The 27,455-nt window shown below is 40.4% G+C and overlaps 2 protein-coding genes across 2 annotated transcripts in view; both read left to right on the top strand.

Annotated features, from left to right (window-relative positions):
* LOC127529042 (uncharacterized) overlaps positions 1–27,455 on the top strand; it is a 481,049-nt gene that overhangs the window by 205,828 nt on the left and 247,766 nt on the right. The gene's annotated exons all lie outside the window — the stretch shown is intronic.
* The window catches only part of ntn4 (netrin 4), a 97,024-nt gene that overhangs the window by 53,425 nt on the left and 16,144 nt on the right, over positions 1–27,455 (top strand). The window contains exons 4-5 of the mRNA XM_028813520.2: positions 3,623–3,749; positions 4,415–4,603. Of these exons, the coding sequence (XP_028669353.2) occupies positions 3,623–3,749; positions 4,415–4,603 (316 nt within the window). The remainder of the gene's footprint in view (positions 1–3,622; positions 3,750–4,414; positions 4,604–27,455) is intronic.

The raw sequence follows: 27,455 nt of genomic DNA, 5'->3' as shown, positions 1-27,455 counted from the left end.
TGTCCAGTGTTCACTTCGGCTCAAATTCGGAGAAATCACGAAAGAGTTAAAATTGGCAAAATGCATTGAAGTCAATGGGGAAGGACTAACTGAACTAGATTAGACTAGATTATAATGGTTCAATCATCTTTAAAATGTCCCTGAGGGCTAGGGAAACATCTACCAGCTATAGTGGAGAGATTATTGTGGCCAAAAAAATGACCTGCGCTGTATGGCAGCAGTGACAACCACTGAACCACTGTGCCTCCGTGAGATCAAAGAAGCAGAGATGTGCAATCATATATTTCAACAAAACAAAGTGGAAATGCCAAAATCGGAGTCAAAAGTAAAAAAAATACATAGGTCTTTTAAAGGCAGAAATTTCAAATTGGCGTGTCATGATTGAAATTGCTGGCTCGTTCTGTTTTTTTGAAGTTGCGCTGAAGGTCTCTCTAAACTGTCTGTGCTGATACTTTTGCACTTTTTCCTCATTCAAAACGATAGAAACTACTTGTAAATTGTAATAAATCTTTTGTTATTATTTATTTATAGAGTCTCCTGTGTTTGGGGGGGGCGTCAGGCTCCTTCAAGATTTGTTTTTTATCACCACGTGGCTAATTATTCATGCATAGGGCAAGTGTCTTAGTCTCTTATACTGACATGGAAGTCAATGATCAACATGCACATTTGGCTACAAGCAGAGATAACTCATTATTTATGCTGTATATGTTTCATAGAAATAAAATTTTGAGAACCTGCTTTATGTAATTATCTGTTCTACCACTAACTAAGTACAACAGAGTCTGTAATGCAAATGATCAGCATTATATACCAGGGGGCAGTTCCATCCAATGTTGGCTGTTACAGCTCTGGAGGATGTCGCACTGGCCTTGCAAAAAATTATGGGGCATTGGAGAAAAAAGTTTCCCTAAACCGGTCAAATTATCAGTAAATAATTCGATGAACGAGGGTGAACACAAACTCAGTAAATTCACTGTGAATAACACTTTGGCAAAATCTGGTGATCAACACTAGTCATCAGCAGGCACCACAGAGTTACAGTAAGTGTCATATACTAGAAACAACCTATGTGCAAGTACACTTAAACATATGATTTCACAAAAAACAATTTGGATGGTGGGTCAGGGTAAAAGGCTTTTAGAATAGCCAAATGCCATGACCATCAAGGGCTAAAGTAAAAGTATACTGTATTTAAAATTTGAGTGGTAGACATTATAGGCATGACATAGAAGAGGAGCCAAAGTCATCATAAACGTATATGATATAACACATAAGTTGTAAGCAAAACTAGATTCCAAACCAAAAAAATGTTAACCTGAAGACTAGTCAAAACACAGTCTTTCCAATATTTTAGAATAAAGTTTGAGTACTACTTTAAACGTACAGCTATCTTTATAACGTGGCACTTGCATCATATTGCCTAACAATCATGTAATATACATAATAGAAATCAGATTTGCAAAATGGTGGTGTGCTACAGTATAAGCAAAAATATTACAAAATTATGGTGCTCAAGAAAAAAATTATCTTACCAAATTTCACTGATGATTTAATCACCATCATAACACTAAAATAATAAACTGCATGGCCTAGCAATCATGATTCATAATAGCAACCAGACACAGAAAATAGTGTTGTCCATACAAACAAAAACACAAAATGATGGCACCTTACCATCACTGGTGCCAACAAGGACATCAATACCGTAATGGTAAAATCATAAACTAATAACAAAACAAAAATAAAAAATGATTGACATATTCCTTAGTTCAGGGACATTAAAAAGCTGAATGGAGTTAGACCTCCTACAAGAAAGAAGTACTACTGGGACAATTTTTTAAGATAAGATTGTGCATTAGTTGGCAAACTTGGTTTTTGATGGGAGTGTTATGTGGTGCCTCTTTAGCTCTTTTTTGTTGTACTGTCTGTGGCTATGGCAGCAATATAGTTCATTTGATCTGTCCAAAGAGCTTCCCTGTTTTTTGCTTGGATCACCACCAGCTAAACTGCTGCAGTCTTTGTTTCATGTCTGTCTGAGGAGCAGAAGATCACATCTCTTTACTTTGCTTATCTCCTTTTAATGTTTCTTGCATAGCATGCTGGCCTTCGGTTCACCAGTAGCTACTCAGCTGTTCATCTCCATTCTTTGCCGCTACAGTCTTTGGTCGTGTTTTGTCTGTGCAGTTTGCCGAGCCTAGTCGATGGTTGGCCTGTTGTGTGTCTGCAGTGGTGGCCCATACCACATAGGACTAACTGCATAACTGCAGCTTTCCAAAGCTGAGAGATTTTCAGCCTTGCCAACTCCAGTACTATGTAAGCAGCCATGTGGAAAATAATTCTAATTCCTCTGGATCAAATCCTGGCAAATGAAAAAAATGATAGTTTCTGTCTTTTTTAAAGATGCTCTAATGTGCTATCCTCTGATATTATGTTTTGGTTCTTCCTTATTGTAGCACATTATTAATTTTTATTTTTTTCTGATTACAGTTCTGAGAAGTGATTAAGTGTGTAATCCTTGCCACATTAACATTTCAGCACACTTTCTTCCTGTTTCTTTTTTATTTGCCATACCAGATCATGACATTGGCAGTTGAACTAGTCTATGCAGTAAAGTGTATAGTTAATGGTGTCAAAATGTATGCCAAAACTATCATCTGTAGATACTTCTTCAAAATGTTCTGCTATTCATTCCATACATTAGACCTTAATTAAAGAAGACTAGAGAATAATTTGTTGCTATACCTACATTTTTGCTCTCCTTGTTTTGTTTTTGTTATTTGGCTTTATTCAAATATATATTAGAGCAGACCATTCAAAAGTACTAGAAATGATGACCTCCATCTTTGTTTTTGTCAAATAATGTGGCCATTACAAACATATACTGTATACTAGCTTGAGTTATTGTTCAATTCTCAGCAAGTGCAAGTCCTCAAAAGATTTTACAGTTGAAATTTAGAGTGCTATGCTACTTATGGTATGGTCTTGGATAGGCAGATCCTGAACAGTAGGATGTCTAGACAGTGGGGCAATTGTTAAATATTTTGAATTAAGGAGTCAGGTTAATTTTTTTGTCAAAAAATGCCAATCAGAACAAATTCTGATATAATAAACATAACATTCTCATACCTGTTTAGAAGAAACTAAGCACATCGAGTTTTGTTCTATTCAATGTTTAATAGAATATTTAGAATGATTTAAAGTCACTGTCTAGTCATTTATAACATATAACATAGCTAGAAAAGATGTGCCTTGGTTCTTTAGGCTGCATGCCAGCTATAAAACTCTCTTGTCTAAATCTAAGTGCCTGCATGTGTACAATTGGGTCCTAGGCAAGCCACTGAACTTGATGTCTGACTTAGTACACTATTCCATACATCCACTTTTATTTAGTTTTATGTTTTCCTAATATTCTTTTCCTGTTTTCTTATAAAATGTATCCCTGGGATCTGCCTGTAAATGTATTATAAAGAAACCTTTTTGTATGACAGTCTTTGTATCTCATCTTTGAGTAATTATAATACTTAAAGCCTTTGAAGTGCATATTTTAATCCATAGTTATGTTTAATACAGCCTAAAGAAAAAATAAAAACCTCATCAACAATCACTGATCTCTGCCCTGCAGATTCATGGGAAGTGCATTTGTAAGCACAATACGGCAGGTGACCATTGCCAGCTCTGTGCACCTCTTTACAATGATCAGCCCTGGCAGCCTGCAAATGGCATTACTGGAGCTCCTAATGAATGTAAAAGTAAGTAAAATGACTGCAGACATTACAGTGATAGTTTACTTTCTCTTTTCATGTACGCTATGCATAGCCCTACATTTTTTTTAAATATGTTAAGGATAATTTGCATACATATGACTCACTAGTGGATTTCGATTCTGTAGAAATAGTGAAACTTGTTAGGGCAGATTTTTATTGTTTCAGTGAATTCGTACTGACATTTAGGGCTACATCCAAGTGCACCAAATGTATCTGATATGAAATCAAGAAGCTGCAAACTGTATTCAGGTCTGGTGTATATTAGTAAAAAAGAATAATTTCAACTCTACATATTATATTATACCTTTTTCTGAAAAATCTGAATTTAATATATTTAGCACATAAAATGGTATGCAACTATTCACTGAACAATAAAAAGAACATATTTTCCTTTTACCCACATTATAAAAGAATCATATCAGTATACAAAATGTTTAAAAATTGTTTTACAATGCTCCATATTATAAGTAATCATTTATATAAGAAACATATGATTTGAATACATTTTTGAAATAGATGTAATAAAACATGAAATGCATTTTAGTTGTCAAAATTATAGCCGAATTTGCTCAATCAGTCATACATTCTATTAGTTTTACATAACTTAATATCTATTATGTAGTGAATTGTGTTTTCTGCTTGAAATTCAGAGTGCAAATGCAATGGACATGCAGAGAGCTGTCATTTTGATATGACACTGTGGCTGACATCAGGAAATCACAGTGGTGGAGTGTGTGATAACTGCCAACACAACACTGAGGGAGTGCACTGCCAAAAGTGTAGGATGGGCTTTTACAGAGACCTCCACAAACCATTTTCTGCACCAGATTCCTGCAAGCGTAAGAAATGCAATTTTTCCATCTATCTATCTATCTATCTATCTATCTATCTATCTATCTATCTATCTATCTATCTATCTATCTATCTATCTATCTATCTATCTATCTATCTATCTATCTATCTATCTATCTAATATAGTACCTTTCTTATTTGTTTTATTTATCTATTTAATATAGCACATTTCTTATTCTATCTATCTATCTATCTATCTATCTATCTATCTATCTATCTATCTATCTATCTATCTATCTATCTATCTATCTATCTCAGTTTAATTTCTAATATCAGTGGTGTTCATTAATGTATATAAAAATCTTCATTTTTTTTTCATGACAATATTTTCAGTAAGAAATAAATTTTTGACATATTTCAAAACTCAGCAAATTCTAGTGTCAATAATTTGATGGAGAATTAATTGACCCATCCTCAGAAGAGAGGTTTATAGATTCATAGAGCCATTGTTGTCATGATGCATGTTGGAGGCCCTTTTGGCTGAGATTAGAAATTGCTAGCCACTTGCCTGGAGCATCAAGAAACACAACAAAACAATTTTATCATATGGGGGATTTTTGTCATGCTGTTCTTTGAGTAGATGCATGATTGACAATGATCAGTGACTTATTGTTATCTTTTAGGATCATATAAGCTTGTCTACAAAAACAAACAGAGTAGAGTGGCACAACTATTGGAATAACTTGGTGGAACTTTCAGTGTCATACAATTAGCAGTGGGGTAGATTCTGGAGAGTTACGCATGGTGCCAGTTTGTTTCAAAATGTACAAGGTGACCCAACTAGCTTCAAAAGGGCTTTTCATGTCAGAACTGCAGAAACGATACAGACATTCAGCATTATAAATGGTGGGCCTGTTTTTAATATCTAGTATTTGTATGTCACTGTATGTTCCAGCAGTACAGCATTGTTGTCAATATCGATGTAAATGTCAGTTTATTTATAGAGCACATTTAATAAAACATCAGTAATGCTGTAGTCAAAGTGCTTTACATTAAAACACACAACAAACATAAATAAAATAAACACAATAAAACACAACACAACCAGCAGTAAATTGAAAACAAAAAAATGACTTGAAAGAGGGAACCATCAGTATCATGTACATAGGTCATGGAAAGCTAGAGAATAGAAGCGAGTCTTAAGTCTAGTTTTAAACAGTTCAATTTATTCATAAAGAATACCTCTATTTTAAATTAGTTTAATTGTGGCAATTTTCAATTCATAAATATGTGGTTTACTCCAAGCAATCTGAAATCTGCCTTACTTTCATCTGTTACATGAGTAGAAAAAGTGTTTCTCTTTTCTAACTCTTGGCAGGTCAGGTTAGGGTTACACTGGTACAGCAAGATGAAAAAGTTTGGGATCCTGGTTGGCAACCCTCCAGGCAGACATGCGATCTAGTCCCACACTCCAAAAATGACCATCTAGTCTGGTATTACGTGGGCGTCCCCTTGGCCTGGTCCAGTCACTCAGGTCCTCTACAATGAGGATCCTGTGAGCTGGATCACACTTGGGGAATCACACCACATGGCCATAGTGCCATAACTCACGCTCCCTCACAATGCAGGTAATGTGCCACAATTAAGACTCTGTGAACAACCGCTCATTCGATACAATGTCAAACCAGCGATTCCCAAGGACTTTCCAAAGAGACACAGTACTGAAGGAATCCAGTCTTAGTCTCAGGTCACTGGATAGCGTCAATGTCTCGCAACCATATAGAAAAACAGGAAGCACCAGGACTCTAAAGACTTGGTCCTTTCTCCTTTTGCAAAGATTGTGGGAGCACCACATACCCCTTTTCAGAAACCTCATGACCCCCCATGCTCTCCCAATCTGTCTACTGACTTCATGTGAAGAGTCACCAGAGAATGTCACTGCCAAGGTAAGTAAACCTCTCGATAAGGTCGACATTCCCTTTGCAGACAGACATAATGCTGATGGATGTGCCCAAGAGGTCATTAAAGGCCTGGATCTTGGTTTTTATCCAGGACACTTGCAAGCCAAAACACTCAAGACTCCTCACTCAGTATCTCAAAAGTCCTGATCAGAGCCTCCATTGACTCCATGAAGATCACAGCATCATTGGCAAAGGTGTCCTGGGTATGACGTTAAACTGCATCTCCCAGGCATCACATTGAATATATAACACTATGTAAGGAGTGTCATATTGTGTTCAGAATGCCATTTTATTGTTATTGAACCATTGTTATTGAATGATTCTGATTTTTTAACATAGTGGGCAGATGTGAATATGAATTGAAAAGTCATTATATTTTTTACATTTGGCATTAAAGTAATTTAACTTGAAAAACTGGACATTCAAGCAAGAAATACAGTAGTTACAAACTCCAGAGATATCTCCAATACTAGTTCAATTGCTTTCAGAAACAGATAGTGACATTTTTGTAATTACTCTTGAGTTTTCAAATAGTATCTAAATTCTACAGTTTTTCAATACATTTCACATATTTGGATATGTGGTGTTGATGTTCAATATTTCTTCGGTAGTTACTGATGAATAATATTTAAATAACTATGTAAACAAACTGCAAAACGTAAAAGCACAATTTAAGTCTTTTAGGTATTTATCCACTTGAACTAATGTCTACTCAAAGTTATATTGGTACCCGGGTATCTTAAATGTGTTATTTGAACCTATATCTCCAGTTTTATTTTTTAAAGTGCTTACCATAGTGAGAACACCACTTACAATGGTCTTTACAAAGTACATAAAAGTAATATTACATTGCATTAGGGACAGTATTGGTACTGAAGTTTAATAAAAGAATATCTAAAAAGAGTTTGGGGCATAGGGTGAATCTATTAAATATCATAGATTAGACCAAAAATTACAGTTTGTAAATGCAGCAGAGAACACATAGTTCCACTATTTAGATATGAATGTGAAGGTACGGTGCATGAACACATACAGAAAGAGAGTTCTGAAGAATGAGTCTCGCAAAAATTAATGAATAAGAATGTGAATTCTAACTGTAAACCAAGGATTATATTGAGTAAGAGAGATAAGGAAGATGTGTTAGGCATTGTACGATAGGAGAACAGCAGTGCCTTGATAATTAAAACAAAACTAAGAGGAAGCCAATGAAATGTAGTCCTTTCAAGGATTATGTCCCTGAAAAATAATGAATGGACGTGCCTTGTACAAAATAGTTAAATGTCATGACCATGAATGTCTATTGTTGTGCTTTTCATGTTAATTTCACATTTGTTAGCCATAAGCTTGTACAACTTCTGCTTGTTATTGCAATATAGAATATCTAGCTGTGCTACCCATCTAAGACAGGCTGAAATCTAATTTATCAGCGTAGACGTCAGTGTTAATATATGCAGTGCACCATGCAATGCATGTGTGTCTCTTATATGCCATTTGGTATATTATTCGAAAAAGAAGTGTTAATGTTTGTGATGTACCATCTATGGGAACGACAAATGCAATGCATTTTATAAAAATGTTTGTAATGTGCCATCTTTTGGAATGACAGAGACATAGCAAATGAATGGGCACACAGACACTTAAATCCATTTATTAAGGTGGATATATAATTGATATAATTATAGAAAATATTATTTTACTGATAATTCAGAAAATTGCTATTGTAGAAAAAGACACATTTTATAATTTCTATATTAATTTCATGTTACATATTTAGATTTTACACAAAAGTTCCTGGACATGTAATTCTTGCTTCAAGGAAAACATGTACTGATTTGTGCTTGTCTAGAATGAATGGTGAACGTCTGACTACTGTAAAGAAACCTGAAAAAAGGGACTTTTTACTAAGATTTGTTGGGTTGTTTTGTTTCTTCCTGTAGACATTAGGAAATTGCACTTGTGGGATTTCCTCCTTCATAATCTAAACAGCTATTGATCCCATTCAAGTAACTCAATCATTTCATAAAACATTGCTCCAAAAAAGTGTAGACCAGGGCATTACTGGTCTACTGAGAGAGCATAAATATGGAGTTGATAATGAAGCATAATTAAATAAATTGTAGAATTTTTTGCTCTAGGTAAATGGAGGCACTGTTCTAGTTCGGCACGCACACCTGCTGTGCTTTGTTAGTCTTACTTTATATTAGGACCTGTAATGGCATACTGCACGATAACGTGCAGTGAATACACTTGACTTGAGCATTCTTAGTTTTCATACTCTTTCTCTGTACGTTTAACATTAGTTTGCTCAGAGGTTGATGTGCTTGCTGCTTCCTCAGCAGCTCTTCTTTTCTGCACTCTAGCGGCCCACTTCTTCTCTTCTTTCGTCGGCATCTTTTCACATTAAAACTGATTAAGTCAGTGTTTGTGTTGCAATTACTTAGTACGTTTTCTTTAAATTTTCATTTAAGCTGGCACTTAAGTCTTCAATCTGCCTCAAGAATGATTTAAGATATGAAGAGGTAGAGTAAGGTGGTAGGGATGAAAACGGCGCCCATACGCACAAGCCTGCTGGCTGCTGCTGAGAGTTGATTCTACAATAAAATAAAATAAAAGTAAAAAGAGGAATAACCTTGGAGGTCAATCATCACCCCGAAAGTGGATAGTAGATGTCACATAGTATATGTGTACCAAATTTCAGGTCAATAGGTCAAACAATTTGCGAGCTACAGGTGATTTAAAATCCTGGACAGACAAACGGACAGCCACGATAGCGTATTATATATAAAGATTATGAAAAATCAGTTCATTTATTTTTCCCATTGCAAGATCAACAGGCAACAGAATGCCTGTCTGTTGATGGATAGACTTTTTCTGATGCTAACACTTAAACTAATCAATTTAGTGTTACCATTTACACAGATACTGTATGTACAATGTTGTGGGGTAAGAGAAGAACAGAATATAGAAAATAAATCCTATTTGAATACAAAGAATTTATAAACTACTCACAGATGATGAACCGTCCCTGTAGCTGTTATGCCAGAGAGCTAAGCATGCTGCCTCCGTACTGTCCCTTTGTGAACACATTCCATTGGAAACCTTGAAGATCACATCTCCTAAGAGCACGAATGGAAGACTTCAGTATAAAGAATTTTGTACTGAATTTATTTCAACAGTGGGTTTATTTCTACAATGAATACATTGTACTAAAGAATTTAAAACAGAGAATTTTTATATTTTGAATTGACATCTGTCAACAAGTAATGCTGATTATCAGTTATAAAGTACCTCAGTTTCATAGATTGTATATCACCAATAAACATAATCTGATACACCCTTTAAGAAAGTGCCGCTGTGCAAAGTTAGGCAAAAGCAGAAATGCTCAAGGTCCAGTTAGTAACAATGTAGACATGTTAGGATACATGCAGTAGACAAACATAAATCAAATTCTAAACATTGCAGACACAGAACAAGTCTGAGCATAGCAGATGATGTGATGTTGGGGATATGGCAACATTCATACCCAACATGTGATAACAAGTGGCTTAGGTATAAAAACAGGATGTCTGAACATCACACATAAGATGAACAAAGATTGCTCTTTCTTTAAGCATGCTTCCAATGAATGGCAGTCTGAACTAGAAAGTTGCAGTTAATTTTGATCACAAAGATGTAGCGTCACAAAGACGTAATGTATCATCCCCACTTTGAAAAATCCTCACAATGTTTTTCTCTCACTTTTACACTGCATCTCTACTACTGTCAATGTTTGATTAACTTTACTGAAGGCTCCTAAATTTTGCACTTTATCAAAAAGTAAACTGTCTCTGTTTAAACATAATAGGAGTGTTAAGAGGCTTCCATGTTATTCCACTTTCTAAAACAGAATTTTTCCCAGCATCTTTACATCTTGAGCATGCACTACTTTTATAGAAATGGCATTTGTACTGTGTAGTCAGCTAATTACTTTCATCCAGTGCTGTCAAATAAATGAATCTTCCTATCCCCTCACTTGCTAACTCCTCTGAATCATTGGTCTGTTCTTTTTGTTCTTTGCTGTTAGTTTTAATCTATGTAATCCTGTTAACAGTACATTTCTTGGACTTATATGGTGGATTACGAACAAATATTCAATTCATTTTATTCCAATATGTTTACCCACATAAAGCTGATTTGCTTCTCAGTACTGTAGTGTATCATGGCTAATGTCACAACTCATCTTGTTTACATAAATTATTATTAACGCTCTGAATTCAGTGACGAATTCAGATGCTTTTTTGAGTGTTTGACATTTTACAGACAATTGCCAATCACTCCAGAATCATTACTACACCAACTGATGATTCAAAATTCTGTAAAAAAAATAGTCAAAATACCACCTACTTTGTAAGCATGGTAATTCGCTCTGTGTATGCCTACATTGTTAAATAATTCATATTTGAAGTACTGGCTGGAGATTTTCATTCTATTAAGAGTGCAGTTTTACTGACTGTAGCACGGCATTGGCTAAGGGTTGATGTCTGCTTATAAAATAAGGAAAACATTAACATGTGAAAATTGCAGATTCCTGTCATTCGTAGACAATTCTCAAGGTAAGAATTGTGCAATTTTGTTTTGGCTGACTGAACAAAAAGAAGGTAACTCTTTCATTTTATGTTTAGGCCCATTGTGCCGCTCAAAGCACAATTCTGTCTTCAGTTTTAACTCTTCTGTAGGATTTGCATGTAGTTTGAACATCTAACTTTCCTTTTAATTTTTCAAACTCCCAATCCCTGCTAATTTCCTCCGTTCAATCTAAATAAGGATCAGAGTTATAACAGGCACCTTGTACTGTCTTAACAATGGAGTTAAAAGCGATTCAGCGAATCTCTGGTTAGTATAAATTTCTTGTTTATTCATTTCCTGCAGATCACTTATTTATTTTTGACAGGCCATTTTTGTGGTTATTGTTTTTGTATTTTGTTTTATATTTCCTTACCATTTATAGAAGATTCATCTGTTTAAGTGCGTCTTATCCTATTTGGTGTCATAAGGTTTGCATTGTGTTTAGAAGCAGAAAATGCAACAAATTAATGAATCACAAGACACCTACTCTTATAGAAACCTGAGCAATCTATCAGCACCATGTAAATTAGCAGTGAAAAGTTGACTTTACAATCTATATATAAAAAATGCTAAGGGTTGTCCGTCTGTCATGTAAAAACTCACAAACCAATGGTCCTTGACCTTGGCCTTAATCCAGAGTATATGACATGATATGCCTAACACAACCCATGATGCTGGCTACTCTAGTAATGTAATTGGGCCTCAGGTCCTTCTTACTGCAAACAGTGACACAGGCATGCAGCCACGGCTGACAAGAACAGCTTTACAGGTAAGCGCCATGGCTGACAGGAAAAGAACTGCATCAACATCTGCTGAGAATGAAGCACTTTGCACAATGCAGTTATGAGTGACACTACTAGCTGCCTGCACCAACTGACATTTGCTCGGGTCCGTACAACAGACAGAATGTTTTTCATTACAACCGAAACTCATACTCTCTGATCATAACACAAAGTTATTCACACCATTATGCCAAGAAAAACAAGAAGATCTACAACCTCAGCTCAGCATTAAACCAAAAGCGGGAGCCATTTGGCTGACAACAAATGAGAAACAATGAGATGGCAGGATGTTGCAGCACAAACCAAAGCGAGATGTCAGCTTGATTATGAGCCATTGAGCAGCTCGCTAACACTGTGGCCCATCACCTTGCCAGAAAGCCTCCATGGTACAGAGTGCATGGCATGAATTTAAAGAGCACCTTTCAGAAGAACTCCATGACGCTAAGCTAAAAAAAGAGGAGTATGAACCACCTTTCTTTGAGAACCAGACGTTCAAGTGTCTCCTTTTATGTGATTAAATCTGAGCCCCTAGACTAATTCAAAAAATGCACAGCATTACCATACTAACAGTTCAAATATTTTCTTAATTGCCATTTTCTAGTATAAAGGTATGGACCAAGTGAAGTGTGCTTCAGTTATAATCCATAACCAGTGTGCCACTATAATTTATGCCATGGGTATGTAAGGACTTCCCATGGGCTCACCACCTATGGGAGGGGCCAAGGAGGTCGGGTGCAGTGTGAGTTGGGTGGTGGCCAAAGGCGGGGACCTTGGCGGTCCGATCCTCGGCTACAGAAACTGGCTCTTGGGACGTGGAATGTCACCTCTCTGAAGGGGAAGGAGCCTGAGCTAGTGCGCGAAGTTGAGAGGTTCCGGCTAGATATAGTCGGGCTCACCTCGACGCACAGCTTGGACTCTGGAACCAATCTCCTTGAGAGGGGCTGGACTCTCTACCACTCTGGAGTTGCCCCCGGTGAGAGGCGCCGAGCAGGTGTGGGTATACTTATTGCCCCCCAACTTGGAGCCTGTACATTGGGGTTTACCCCGGTGGACAAGAGGGTAGCCTCCCTTCGCCTTCGGGTGGGGGGACGGGTCCTAACTGTTGTTTGTGCGTATGCACCGAACAGCAGTTCGGAGTACCCACCCTTTTTGGAGTCCCTGGAGGGGTGCTAGAGGGCATACCTTCTGGGGACTCCCTCGTTCTGCTGGGAGACTTCAATGCTCACGTGGGCAATGACAGTGAGACCTGGAAGGGCGTGATTGGGAGGAATGGCCCCCCTGATCTGAACCCGAGCGGTGTTTTGTTATTGGACTTCTGTGCTCGTCACGGATTGTCCATAACGAACACCATGTTCAAGCATAGGGGTGTTCATATGTGCACTTGGCACCAGGACACCCTAGGCCTCAGTTCGATGATCAACTTTGTGGTTGTGTCGTCGGACTTGCGGCCACATGTCTTGGACACTCGGGTGAAGAGAGGGGCGGAGCTGTCAACTGATCACCACCTGGTGGTGAGTTGGCTTCGATGGTGGGGGAGGATGCCGGTCAGGCGTGGTAGGCCCAAACGTGTTGTGAGGGTCTGCTGGGAACGTCTGGCAGAGCCCCCTGTCAGAAGTAGCTTCAACTCCCACCTCCGGCAGAACTTCGACCACATCCTGAGGGAGGTGGGGGACATTGAGTCCGAATGGGCCATGTTCCGTGCCTCTATTGTTGAGGCAGCTGACCGGAGCTGTGGCCGTAAGGTGGTCGGTGCCTGTCGTGGCGGCAATCCCCGAACCCGCTGGTGGACACCGGCGGTGAAGGATGCCGTCAAGCTGAAGACGGAGTCCTACAGGACCCTTTTGTCCTGTGGGACCCCGGAGGCAGCTGATAGGTACCGGCAGGCCAAGCGGAATGCGGCTTTGGTGGTTGCTGAGGCAAAAACTCGGGCGTGGGAGGAGTTTGGGGAGGCCATGGAGAATGACTTTCGGACGGCTTCGAGGAGATTCTGGTCCACCATCCGGCGTCTCAGGAAGGGGAAGCAGTGCAGTGTCAACACTGTATATGGTGGGGATGGTGCGCTGCTGACCTCGACTCGGGACGTTGTGGGTCGGTGGGGGGAATACTTTGAAGACCTCCTCAATCCCATTAACATGCCTTCCAATGAGGAAGCAGAGCCTGGGGACTCAGAGGTGGGCTCCCCCATCTCTGGGACTGAGGTCACCGAGGTGGTCAAAAAACTCCTTGGTGGCAGGGCCCCGGGGGTGGATGAGATACGTCCGGAGTTCCTCAAGGCTCTGGATGTTGTAGGACTGTCTTGGCTGACACGCCTCTGCAACATCGCATGGACATCAGGGACAGTGCCTCTGGATTGGCAGACCGAGGTGGTGGTCCCCCTCTTTAAGAAGGGGGATCGGAGGGTGTGTTCCAACTACAGAGGGATCACACTCCTCAGCCTCCCTGGAAAAGTCTATTCAGGGGTCCTGGAGAGGAGGGTCCGTCGGATAGTCGAGCCTCGGATTCAGGAGGAGCAGTGTGGTTTTCGTCCTGGTCGCGGAACAGTGGACCAGCTCTATACCCTTAGCAGGGTCCTGGAGGGAGTTTGCCCAACCAGTCTACATGTGTTTTGTGGACTTAGAAAAGGCATTCGACCGTGTCCCTCGGGGAATCCTGTGGGGGGTACTCCGAGAGTATGGGGTACTGGCCCCCCTGATAAGGGCTGTTCAGTCCCTGTACGATCAGTGCCAGAGCTTGGTCCGCATTGCCGGCAGTAAGTCGAACCCGTTTCCAGTGAGAGTTGGACTCCGCCAGGGCTGCCCTTTGTCACCGATTCTGTTCATAACTTTTATGGACAGAATTTCTAGGCGCAGCCAGGGTGTTGAGGGGGTCCGGTTTGGTGGGCTCAGGATTGGGTCACTGCTTTTTGCAGATGATGTTGTCCTGTTTGCTTCATCAGGCCGTGATCTTCAGCTCTCTCTGGATCGGTTCGCAGCCGAGTGTGAAGCGGCTGGGATGAGAATCAGCACCTCCGGAAAAGGGTGGAGTGCCCTCTCAGGGTTGGTAGCGAGATCCTGCCCCAAGTGGAGGAGTTCAAGTATCTCGGGGTCTTGTTCACGAGTGAGGGAAGAATGGAGCGTGAGATCGACAGGCGGATCGGTGCGGCATCCGCAGTAATGCGGGCGTTGCATCGGTCTGTCGTGGTGAAAAAGGAGCTGAGCCGCAAGGCGAAGCTCTCAATTTACCAGTCGATCTATGTTCCTACCCTCACCTATGGTCATGAGCTATGGGTAGTGACCGAAAGAACGAGATCGCGAATACAAGCGGCTGAAATGAGTTTCCTCCGCAGGGTGTCTGGGCTTTCCCTTAAAGATAGGGTGAGAAGCTCAGTCATCCGGGAGGGGCTCAGAGTAGAGCCGCTGCTCCTCCGCATCGAGAGGAGTCAGATGAGGTGGCTCTGGCATCTGATCAGGATGCCTCCTGGACGCCTCCCTGGTGAGGTGTTCCAGGCACGTCCAACCGGGAGGAGGCCCCGGGGAAGACCCAGGACACGCTGGAGGGACTATGTCTCTCGACTGGCCTGGGAACGCCTTGGGATTCTCCCGGAAGAGCTAGAAGAAGTGGCCGGGGAGAGGGAAGTCTGGGCATCTCTGCTCAAGCTGCTGCCCCCGCGACCCGACCTCGGATAAGCGGGAGACAATGGATGGATGGATGGATGGATGGATGGTATGTAAGGATATGTAAAATGTTTTTTCTATATTTACATATTTATGCATAATTTTAACTTGATAGATAGATAGATAGATAGATAGATAGATAGATAGATAGATAGATAGATAGATAGATAGATAGATAGATAGATAGATAGATAGATAGATAGATAGATAGATAGATAGATAGATAGATAGATAGATAGATAGATAGATAGATAGATAGATACTTTATTAATCCCAAGGGGAAATTCACTTACTCCAGCAGCACCTTACTGATACAAAAAAAAACAATATTAAATTAAAGATTGATAATAATCCAGGTAAAAACAGACAATAACTTTGTATAATGTTAAATGTTAACGTTTACCCCCCCGGGTGGAATTGAAGAGTCACATAGTTTGGGAGAGGAACGATCTCCTCAGTCTGTCAGTGGAGCAGGACAGTGACAGCAGTCTGTTGCTGAAGCTGCTCTTCTGTCTGGAGATGACACTGTTTAGTGGATGCAGTGGATTTTCCATAATTGATAGGAGCCTGCTGAGCACCCGTCGCTCTGCCACAGATGTCAAACTGTCTAGCTCCATGCCAACAATAGACCCTGCTTTCCTCACCAGTTTGTCCAGGCGTGAGGCGTCTTTCTTCTTAATGCTGCCTCCCCAGCACACCACGTAGAAGAGGGCGCTCGCCACAACCATCTGATAGAACATCTGCAGCATCTTATTGCAGATGTTGAAGGACGCCAGCCTTCTAAGGAAGTATAACCGGCTCTGTCCTTTCTTACACAGAGCATCAGTATTGGCAGTCCAGTCTAATTTATCATCAAGCTGCACTCCCAGGTATTTATACTGTAGGTCTGCACCATCTGCACACAGTCACCTCTGATGATCACGGGGTCCATGAGGGGTCTGGGCCTCCTAAAATCCACCACCAGCTCCTTGGTTTTGCTGGTGTTCAGGTGTAGGTGGTTTGAGTCGCACCATTTAATAAAGTCATTGATTAGGTTCCGATACTCCTCCTCCTGCCCACTCCTGATGCAGCCCACGATAGCAGTGTCATCAGCGAACTTTTGCATGTGGCAGGACTCCGAGTTGTGTTGGAAGTCCGATGTATATAGGCTGAACAGGATCAGAGAAAGTACAGTCCCTTGTGGCGCTCCTGTGTTGCTGACCACAATGTCAGACGTGCAGTTCCCAAGACGCACATACTGAGGTCTGTCTTTAAGATAGTCCACGATCCATGCCACCAGGTATGAATCTACTCCCATCTCTGTCAGCTTGTCCCTAAGGAGCAGAGGTTGGATGGTGTTGAAGGCGCTAGAGAAGTCTAGAAACATAATTCTTACAGCACCACTGCCTCTGTCCAAGTGAGAGAGGGATCGATGTAGCATATAGATGATGGCATCCTCTGCTCCCACCTTCTCCTGATATGCAAACTGCAGAGGGTCAAGGGTGTGTTGAACCTGTGGCCTCAGGTGGTGGAGCAGCAGCCTCTCCATGGTCTTCATCACATGTGATGTCAGAGCAACAGGCCGGAAGTAATTCAGCTCGCTAGGATGTGATACCTTTGGGACTGGGGTGATGCAAGATGTTTTACAAAGCCTCGGGACTCTCCCTTGTTCCAGGCTCAGGTTGAAGATGCACTGTAGAGGACCCCCAGCTCCGATGCACAGACCTTCAGCAGTCGTGGCGATACTCCATCTGGACCCGCTGCTTTGCTGGCACAAAGTCTCCTCAGCTCTCTGCTCAATTGCGCTGTTGTAGTTATGGGTGGGGATGTCTCTCCTATGCTGGTATCAGCAGCAACTTGCATGTGTACGCATATTTAAACATGTTTAGGTTTGTAGTAGATATATTACACAGTATATGAGCTGTGAGAGAAGAGTAAACATCCAAAAACAAACTACAAAACGAGATGGAGTGGAATGTCAAGCAACCAAAACTCTGCCAGAGTATACTGGCAGAATATTCAGTCCAAATCCTGACCTAGGCGTCGAGTGTGTGCTGTTTGCAAGTTTTACTTGTTTTACAATATTGGTTTGCTCTGGTTATTATAATTTTCCTGCCATATCCCAAACATATACTGTATATTTTTGATCAACCCTTTATGAGTTTGGGTGGAGTGGTGGCTCTGAGGCTAGGGATCTGCACTGGCAATTGGAAGGTTGCTTTTTCAAATCCCGTAAATCCCACAAGTGATTCCACTCTGTTGGGCCCTTGAGCACGGGCCTTAACCTGCAATTGCTCCGTCCTGTGTATGACGTTAACCTAAATCCAGCCCTGCAAGTAGGCCCTCCAACCTGCAAGGAAACTTGGGGGTTGGTGACAGGATTGGCACTCCAGCCACAATAAAAAACCTCACACTTCCATCTGAACTAGTTTGGTGCTGAGGTGTCACACATTGCATGGCTGCATTTAGGTCCTATTGGGATCCTGAGGTGGTTTGTCATATAGTGGGTATGGCAACCCTAACCTGCTCTCTCTCGTTTGGACTGGATAGGGCTGGTTTATGCATTGTGCATAACACTGGGAAAAGTAATCATAAACTGGATAACTGGATTAAAAAAGAATGATTGGACTTAAACTCTTCTTATTTTGTATAGTGTCCTTCACAACAAGCATCATCAAAATGTGCTTTACTAAAAATCTAGAATGCAACAAAATACAAAACGTATGATTACAAACCATATAGTATTAATAATAGCTGCCATAGTTCTAATGATAAAAAAGTCAAACTCAGATATACTGTGTGAGATACCTTCTCATTTAATTATTTCCAGTCTTACACCTTTATTTAACCATTTTGATATACTTTCCAGAAATACTTGTGTTGTTTAAGTGAAGGCACTATCCATCTAAGTTCTTTGTGTGTTTGTCCGGCCTGCACATTTACACCTTTTAAGCTATCTCCACCAAATTGTACACAGATTCCCTATTTCTACCATTAACTATGTTTTTTGTTTCTAAAAGTGTAATCCTTGTTGAACTTTATTCAGTGACCACTATTGCCCTTCATGAGGCATTTTAGAGACTTGGCACAGGCCAGCAAAGTTTCTCCCAACGTGAGGTTTATTCAGTGAACTTTTGTTTTGGGGTTAATATTTTTACCCCTGAAGAATTTGTCTGGCATCCACATTGTATTTTATTCCATCCTGGACAGTGCCAGGCCCTCCTGTTGGTTTTATATAAGTAAGTGCTGGCAGCAATTGGTCTCATTTCTATTCCTATCTCTGTAAAGCCGACTGTGCTTGTGTGTCGCTTCCCCAATACTGTCATCATACCTCACACAACCATGAGTCTACCCCTGCTATGATCTTGTTTGGCAACAACCATCTCAAATCTTCCAGTTGCGCAGTGACACCTGTAGTGATTTTCTATATTGGGAGTTTAAAATATTTAAAGGACATCCATTGGACTCCTGCTCAACTGCATTATTTTGAATGAACAAATAAGAAGAGCTGCTGTAGTTTTTCATATAATGGATGGTGTCTTATATGTAACCAGAATCAATGCCCTCTGATGTTAAGAGATTACTTGTACTATAAGCATACAACCAGCAATGAAGCTAGGGAAAAAGAAATGACATCAAATATTAATAGTAATTAAATCAAGCAAGCAATGTTTCTTAATTTTTTTAGAGACCATGCCCTGCAAGTTCTCGTTAATTATTGCTTTTACAATGGCTTGTGTCTTGTTTCATTATTCACTACTTATTTTGCTGTCTGCCAGAGCAGAAAAGCATTCCCTTCTGAAAGGTCTGTAGTTTATATAATATTAATTCTATTACGATCAGTTAATCCAGGCACAAACCAGGCATTCTGTGTTCTTGTCAGTTATGGATTTGCACTTTGTTTAAAAGATTTATGAACACAAAAAGAAATATGAGCATATTATACATTAGTAGACACCTGAGGATGTGTACTTTTGAAATCAGTTGGAATTTATACATTATCTTTTTTAAAGTTTTAGATATAAACCTTAACTTACCTAATACAAAGTACAGTACCTCTACAGTTCACAAATGAATAATGATTAAATTAGTTCAGTGGTGATCAATGGGAGATTTTTACTGTATGTTCAGTATTTCTTTATTGGCACACCCAGGTACCAAGGTGCAGATATTTTACCAATAAGTTAGTCATAATGTCTTTGATTTCTTTCTGTTATCATAAACAAAACAATGAAGATACTCCTTAACATGCTGTCTGCTGGGCAATGGAGATTTCACCTTTGCAAAAATAAAATACTGCTTTATACTTAAACTGCACGGTTTTAGTTAATCTAGCATGTTCATTATACAGGTTATTGTGCATCAGGCACTTTGTAGCTCTGCTGCGTTTTGACATTTGGTGCTCAGCTCCCCTCTGATTTAAAATATTAGGATATGTGTGCCTTTATAATCTTGCCAATGTCTTGGGGTTGACACCAGTTTGGTGGTTCATTGTGTGTACAACTGCTGCGGTTTATGATAGAAAACTTTGAGAAAAGTTGTCCACTCTGTGTGCATGCCAAAATACTACTACTACTACAGTTACAACTATTAATGTTGTTTTTACAACTGGAGGACATTGTTTTGTGTTTAGTATGAAACTTGTGTTTTAACACATTGCTTATCAGGTTCTAGGTAAATGGCTAGTACCTGGATAATTGGAAGGAAAGGAAGTAACGTTCCTTTGCAGTAACTGATGTTTTGAATGTTTTGATTAGAATAAAGTAAAGATGTGATTGTTAGGGTTGGTCTTGTCCGTTGCATGAGATGGACGTCTGAAGCAGAACTCCGTTAGCAGCGGCTTTCATTTTTCTTTTATTTTTCTTTTATTTTTTTATTATCCCGAGGTATCCTGTATTTACCCAACTCGAGGAGGTTCTATTACAGTATATTCAAGCATATATAAACATGAGCGGTAAGAAAGGGGCTCAGAAATAAACGGAAAAGAAACCCAAAGATACACCCAAGCCTAGACAGGCATCAAGTCCAAGTTCAACCTCAAGGTAAGGCCTTACAGAGACTGACCTGGAGCAGACGGGCGAAAGCACGGATCTCCCGGGACCCCGGTATGCTGCATCGTCTCCAGTTGAGAGCGAAATTGGGAGCGAATGTGCAAGTGATGCAGGTCATGATAGCCCGTCAATTCCAGAAGATCACTTGAAACTGGAAATGGCCTTGCCGTCCGCGTTATCATCTACTTCTCGCGAACATCGGCTGTAAAGGGACTTGCAGCTTCACCTGCAGAGCGTGAAGGCCTAAACGATCTGTCCGAAGTGAAGGTAATGATCACTGAGCTCAAGAAAGATATAAAGGAGAAATAAATGGTATGCCCAAAACAAATGAGAAGCTGTGGCTGGAGCTGCAGGAGCTGCGGCAGGATAATAAAGACTTGGAGAAACATGTGTATAATCGCTTTGAGGTAGCCTTTAAAGGTATGCTGGAAAAAATTGAGGAACACATTCACGAAAATGCGTCTAAGTTTGAGAATAAGCTGAGAGCACTTGCTGATCAGTTGAAAGATGTTAAACAAACATTTATGACTCGAACATCTGACATCTACCTCCAATGGAAAAGCAACAGCTGCGAATTCTGAATGCAAAAAACACGGAGACAGACTTGCTGCTCTGGAAGATGGATGCACAAGGAATAATATTAGAATCGAAGGTCTACCTGAGAATCGTTAAAGTCCAAACCCAGTGAAATTCGTTGAAGAACTATTCTAAAAATTAATTGGAGAGGACTTTAAATCAGACACCGAGATAGCAGCAGCTTACCGCATACAGGGATTAAATACCTCTAAACCTAGGACTTTTGTCGTGCATTTAGAAAAATCATAATCTAAATTTAATGTAATGTCACTTCTCAGACAGAAACAAGAGATTATATTTGAAAATAACCACATTCGCATTTTCCCTGATTTCTCACCCTCAACAGCTGCTAAATGTGCTGCTTTTTACACCCTTAAACAGAGCTTACGGCAAGTCTTCATTACGCATTACACAGACCAAACTATTATAAATTCATGAAAGAGACTTACCGGGTATGTGGTCAACTTAGATCATAGATCAGCGTTGCTCAGACGCAGCCAATAATTTGAAAATAAAAGCACAGCAGCATGCCTTCCACTGCTCGTTTGGTAGATCATTCTCTTTCTTCCCACTCAGTGTTGAGACATGGAAACTGAATGTAAACTTTCCTCAAGGTCATATTTGAAAACAACACCTAAAAAACTCTGTTTTAAGAATTTGTTTTCAAATTTAAAAAAGTGTGTTGAAATAAGTATTTTTTTCTGTTTTTCTGCTTATATGGAGCCCCTGAAGTCCCTAAAACCAGTGTCTTTTTAACCTTGTGAAAACACAATTTTATGGGCACAAGTAATATCTTGAGACCACAAGTTATATACAGTATTGTGTGAACAATATCTGTATGTTGTATGCACAAGATATTGCTCCATACTTTACAAGCAAAATTACTGAAATACTACAGTGAGCCCAGCCATAAAAGTCAGTGGTTAACTAAAGAAGACAGTTCCAGTGAGATCTTGTGACCTGCAAGGGGTCTTGCTGTCTCTTATTATGTGAGAGCTAATAAAAAGAATGTCAGCTTTCTTTCAAGTAAAGATAAGTCTACCTTTTGGAATTTGAGCTCAGGGAAAGCTAACAGAACATGTCTCTGCTCACCAAAATCTACTGGACATCACAAATCACAAATCAATTCTATTCAGTTTTCCATGATATTCTCAATATCATTTCTTGTCTAGAAACAGGTGTCTTTTTGAGGTATGTGAAATTGTCTTTGTGCCTGGCACTGCTAGCCTAATGCTGGGTTACTTAGGCAGGTGTCCTTTGACCCTGCAATTTTCTTGGCATGTTTGCTCATGTGTGTGCATGTACAGCCTGAAATTTTTGTTCCGCCTTGGGGCTTGAAGGCTAGATGAATTTTAAGCAACCTTTTTAAAGGATATGTGACATTGCACATCTCACTCTTTTAGAATCATCAACATCAATATGATAATCAGGTTGATTACTTATATGACATTTTATCATCACTGATGCTGGTAGTCTAATACATTTTGAAATGCAGTGTCTCTCCCTCAACCCCTCCTTGGCTGCCATCCAGCGACCATGCCACTTCTCTGATCATCCACAGCTTTTTATGCAGCTTCACAGAGATGTCCACTGTGTGCACATACATACCTCTGTCTCAGAGGGAACACCACCTGTACTCACTTTTCCCAACTCTTTGAGCGGTCAAAGCCAGAATCCTTTTCAAGACTCACTAGTGACAGTGTACCAAGGCCAATGGATTTAAGCAGAGAAGCAGCTCTCATACAGTAAGTGCTGCTTTAAGTGCTTTATCATCCATCTCTGTCTTTCTCTCTCTCTCTCTCTCTCTCCCAAAATCATGCACACATCTTTTTTTAGAGTCCTGGAGGGTGCATGGGAGTTCGCCCAACCAGTCTACATGTGTTTTGTGGACTTGGAAAAGGCGTTCGACCGTGTTCCTCGGGGGATCCTGTGGGGGGTGCTCCGGGAGTATGGAGTACCGGACCCCCTGATAAGGGCTGTTCGGTCCCTGTACAACCGGTGTCAGAGCTTGGTCCGCATTGCCGGCAGTAAGTCGAACCCGTTTCCAGTGAGAGTTGGACTCCGCCAGGGCTGCCCTTTGTCACCGATTCTGTTCATAACTTTTATGGATAGAATTTCTAGGCGCAGCCAGGGCGTTGAGGGGGTCCGGTTTGGTGGGCTCAGGATTGGGTCACTGCTTTTTGCAGATGATGTTGTCCTGTTTGCTTCATCAGGCCGTGATCTTCAGCTCTCTCTGGATCGGTTTGCAGCTGAGTGTGAAGCGGCTGGGATGGGAATCAGCACCTCCAAATCCGAGACCATGGTCCTCAGCCGGAGAAGGGTGGAGTGCCCTCTCAGGGTTGGGAGCGAGATCCTGCCTCAAGTGGAGGAGTTCAAGTATCTCGGGGTCTTGTTCACGAGTGAGGGAAGAATGGAGCGTGAGATCGACAGGCGGATCGGTGCAGCGTCCGCAGTGATGCGGGCTCTGCATCGGTCTGTCGTGGTGAAAATGGAGCTGAGCCATAAGGCAAAGCTCTCAATTTACCGGTCAATCTATGTTCCTACCCTCACCTATGGTCATGAGCTATGGGTAGTGACCGAAAGAACAAGATCGCGAATACAAGCGGCTGAAATGAGTTTGCTCCGCAGGGTGTCTGGGCTCTCCCTTAAAGATAGGGTGAGAAGCTCAGTCATCCGGGAGGGGCTCAGAGTAGAGCCGCTGCTCCTCCACATCGAGAGGAGTCAGATGAGGTGGCTCGGGCATCTGATCAGGATGCCTCCTGGACGCCTCCCTGGGGAGGTGTTCCGGGCACGTCCAACCGGGAGGAGGCCCCGGGGAAGACCCAGGACACGCTGGAGGGACTATGTCTCCCGGCTGGCCTGGGAACGCCTCGGGATTCTCCCGGAAGAGCTAGAAGAAGTGGCCGGGGAGAGGGAAGTCTGGGCATCTCTGCTCAAGCTGCTGCCCCCGCGACCCGACCTCGGATAAGCGGAAGAGAATGGATGGATGGATGGAAGTATGGTTCTATCTCCTCTTTATTTTAATGAAAAAAACATGCAGTGTAAAAAATGTATCATATGGAACATTTGTGTTTTTTAATATGGTAGAGCAAACTTTTATTGTGAATTGTTAATTTTGCAAACATCATTTAATGGCTAGTCCCAAGGAGGTTTGTAGTAGAGGCTGTTATACTGAATAGCATCACTTAGCAAGTGGCCATGAAATATGATGTCACACATCATACATCAATAGTCCATCAGTGTGTTATACAGAAGTATAAAAAAGTAATTATGTGCATTATGAGGTGAAGCAAAAACTGCTAATACAGGTTTTATTCAAGAATATCATGCCTATTACTCTTTTTGTCAACATAAAATAACACAAAGTTCTCAATGAATGTGATGCAACAGAACTGTGCATTGTCCTGTCCAGCAGGAATTTAACTTAGCAAGTTAGTGCAGAGAGGGAAATAAAGGTTACACTGTTTAGATGAAAGCAGATTCTTTGGAGCTTTGTGCAAACTTGTTTGTTTGAATTAATTAATCCTAATCTATAAACATTAGCCTGTATCTTTCAACTCACACTAGACTTTTTCTCTCCTTTTAAATTTTAGTGTGATTAGATATCTTAGTACTTGTGAGTCATTTGAAAATAAAGAAAGTCAAGCATGTAAATAAAGTAGTTTAGTTTAGCTCTGTTTTTTAGATAACTTTTATGATAATATAAATACTGTAAATAATGAAAGTCCATAATGTTTTGTATCTCAAAGTAATGAAGATTGCAGAGAATTTTCCTAGGATGGTAAGCCATGATACTAAGTTTTTTTTTTTTGCATTTTATTGATTTTATTAAAATCGAATAACATTCCATACAAGCAAGTCCATCTATCCATCCATTATCCAACCTGCTATATCCTAACTACAGGGTTACGGGGGTCTGCTGGAACTAATCCCAGCCAACACAGGGCACAAGGCAGGAAACAAACCCTGGGCAGAGCGCCAGCCCACCGCAGACAAGCAAGTCAAGTTTAACAATAATAAATCAACCCCCATCCATGAGAAAGAGAGAAAGGCCAACAGAGTAAAACTAGTAAAAATAAGTAAATAGATAATTTAATAAATGAATAAAAATAAATAGAATCAGAAAGAGGGGAGAAAATATGCTTTTAAATGCTTATTCTAAAATGTTATTGATTAGATCCTCTAAGTGAGAAGTTGATTTTTTCCAATTTCAAATAGTATATATAACATCATTGAGCAAGATAAGTCTACGTGCCAATAGTGTAGTAAAGGCAATTACAGTTTGTTTGTCCTTCTCCACTTTAAGCCCATCTGGAAGTACACCAAACACAGCTGTTAGTGGATTAGGAGGGATTGTGACACCGAGGCTGTCTGAGAGGCATTTAAAGATATTGGTCCAGAATGATGTTAATTTGGCACATGTCCAAAACATATGGCCCAATGAGGCTGGGACTTGATTGCAACGTTCGCAGGTTGGATCTTGCCGAGGAAACATTTTGGACAATTTTAAACAAGACAGATGAGCGTGACATATAATTTTAAGTTAAATAATTGTATGCTTTGCGCATATGGCGCTCGAGTGAATTCTGTGCATTTCTACCTTCCACTCCTTTTCTGAGATGTTGAGTGAGAGATCCTTTTCCCACTGTACTCTTGGATCTTTGAAAGGTAGGGACTGTAAAATGTTTTTGTATATTACGGAGATGCTGTCCGAGTCCTCAAGACTGAACAATATTTTTTGTGCCATAGGGGTTGGTGGGAGGTGAGGAAAATTGGGCAGGATTAGTTTAAAAAAGGTAGTGAAAGAAATGTGTTGCTGGAAAGTTAAATTTGGAATGTAATTGTTCATAGGATGCAAAGATGTTGTCTATGTACAGATCTTTAAGTGATCTAATCCCGAATGTTTTGCAGACATTAAAAACTGTGTACGTTTGAGAGAGTGGAAAAAGGTGGTTCTCGTGCAGAGGAGCCACAGATAAATACTTCTCTATCTTTAAATATTTCCTACATTGGTTCCATATTGTGAATGAGTGAAGCACAATTGGTTGTTAGTATATTGGTGATGACATGTACTTATTGGGGTACAAAGCAAGGAATATAAAGAAATACTGCAGGATTTTATTTCTATTGCGGACCAAACCTGTGTGTGTTCATCTATTTGTGTCCAGGTTTTTCTAGCTTGTATATTTGCTACCCAGTAATAAAACTGAAAGTTAAGTAGAGCCATGTTACCTTCCGCCTTAGGTCTTTGTAGGGTCACCGTTTGGATACTTGGATGTTTTGAATTTCAAATTAATGAGGTTATAGTTGAATCTAATTTCTTAAAAAATAATTTATCGATGTATATTGAAATGTTTTGAAATAGAAAAAGAAGCTTAGGAAGGGTATTCATCTTGGCAATAACTAAGGACATATAGGTGGCTTATTAAGTGAATATTCTAGTTTCGTCTGCAAGGCTGACCTTTGAGTGGTAATATGTTTTGTCTTTGTGAATTGTTGGATAATTACTGTACATCTATTATTCAGTCTTCAACTGAATTGCAAAGTGTGTGACTTTTATTTTTTCAGAGCTATCCTTTTTATTAGTCCTTTACATGATTCAGGAGAAAGTATTTCAGTTTAACAGAACTGACACATTTATAGTGCATTCTTCAGTTGAATAGTGATTCTCAGCTTTGTAATTGCCATTTTATTATGTTGTACTGAAGTTTAATTATTGTAATAGAATATTAATGCAAGTTGGTTTAATGCATATAAGTGTGAGAAAATGTTAATCTGTAAAATTTTGATTATGCATTAAAAATATGAATATATTGTGATACGGCGCTATATAGCACTCGACCCGGCACAGACTGACGCAGAGGCACGTGCTAAAATCAAAGAGTTTTTTATTTTCTCTTCAGCCGTGGGGCACGTCTTCCCCGTGTCCCACAGGCCCAACACAGTCCCAAAACACTTTAAACAGAGCACAAACAATCCTTCCTCTGGCACCACTACTCCTCTCAGGCAACCTCGTCCTCTTCCTCCCGATTCTGGCTGTTGAGTGGTGGAAGCTGACCCCTTTTATAGCCCACCCAGAAGTGCTCTAGGTGCTTGATCACCTGTTGCTAATTGCACTTCCGGGCGGGGCTGTAGAGGTGTCCAGGCTGGCTCCGGGATCCATGTAGCACCCCCTGGTGGCCACCCCAAATCCCCACAGGGTTGTGGAGAACTCCATCTCCCATGGAGCCCTGCGGGAAACTGAGGCACCATCGTCACCCAGGGAGGCTGCCACCAAGCGTCCCGGAGGAGG

Source organism: Erpetoichthys calabaricus, chromosome 1 (genome assembly GCF_900747795.2).
Source record: "Erpetoichthys calabaricus chromosome 1, fErpCal1.3, whole genome shotgun sequence".
NCBI lineage: Eukaryota > Metazoa > Chordata > Cladistia > Polypteriformes > Polypteridae > Erpetoichthys > Erpetoichthys calabaricus.
This window is presented reverse-complemented; position numbering and strand designations above follow the sequence as displayed.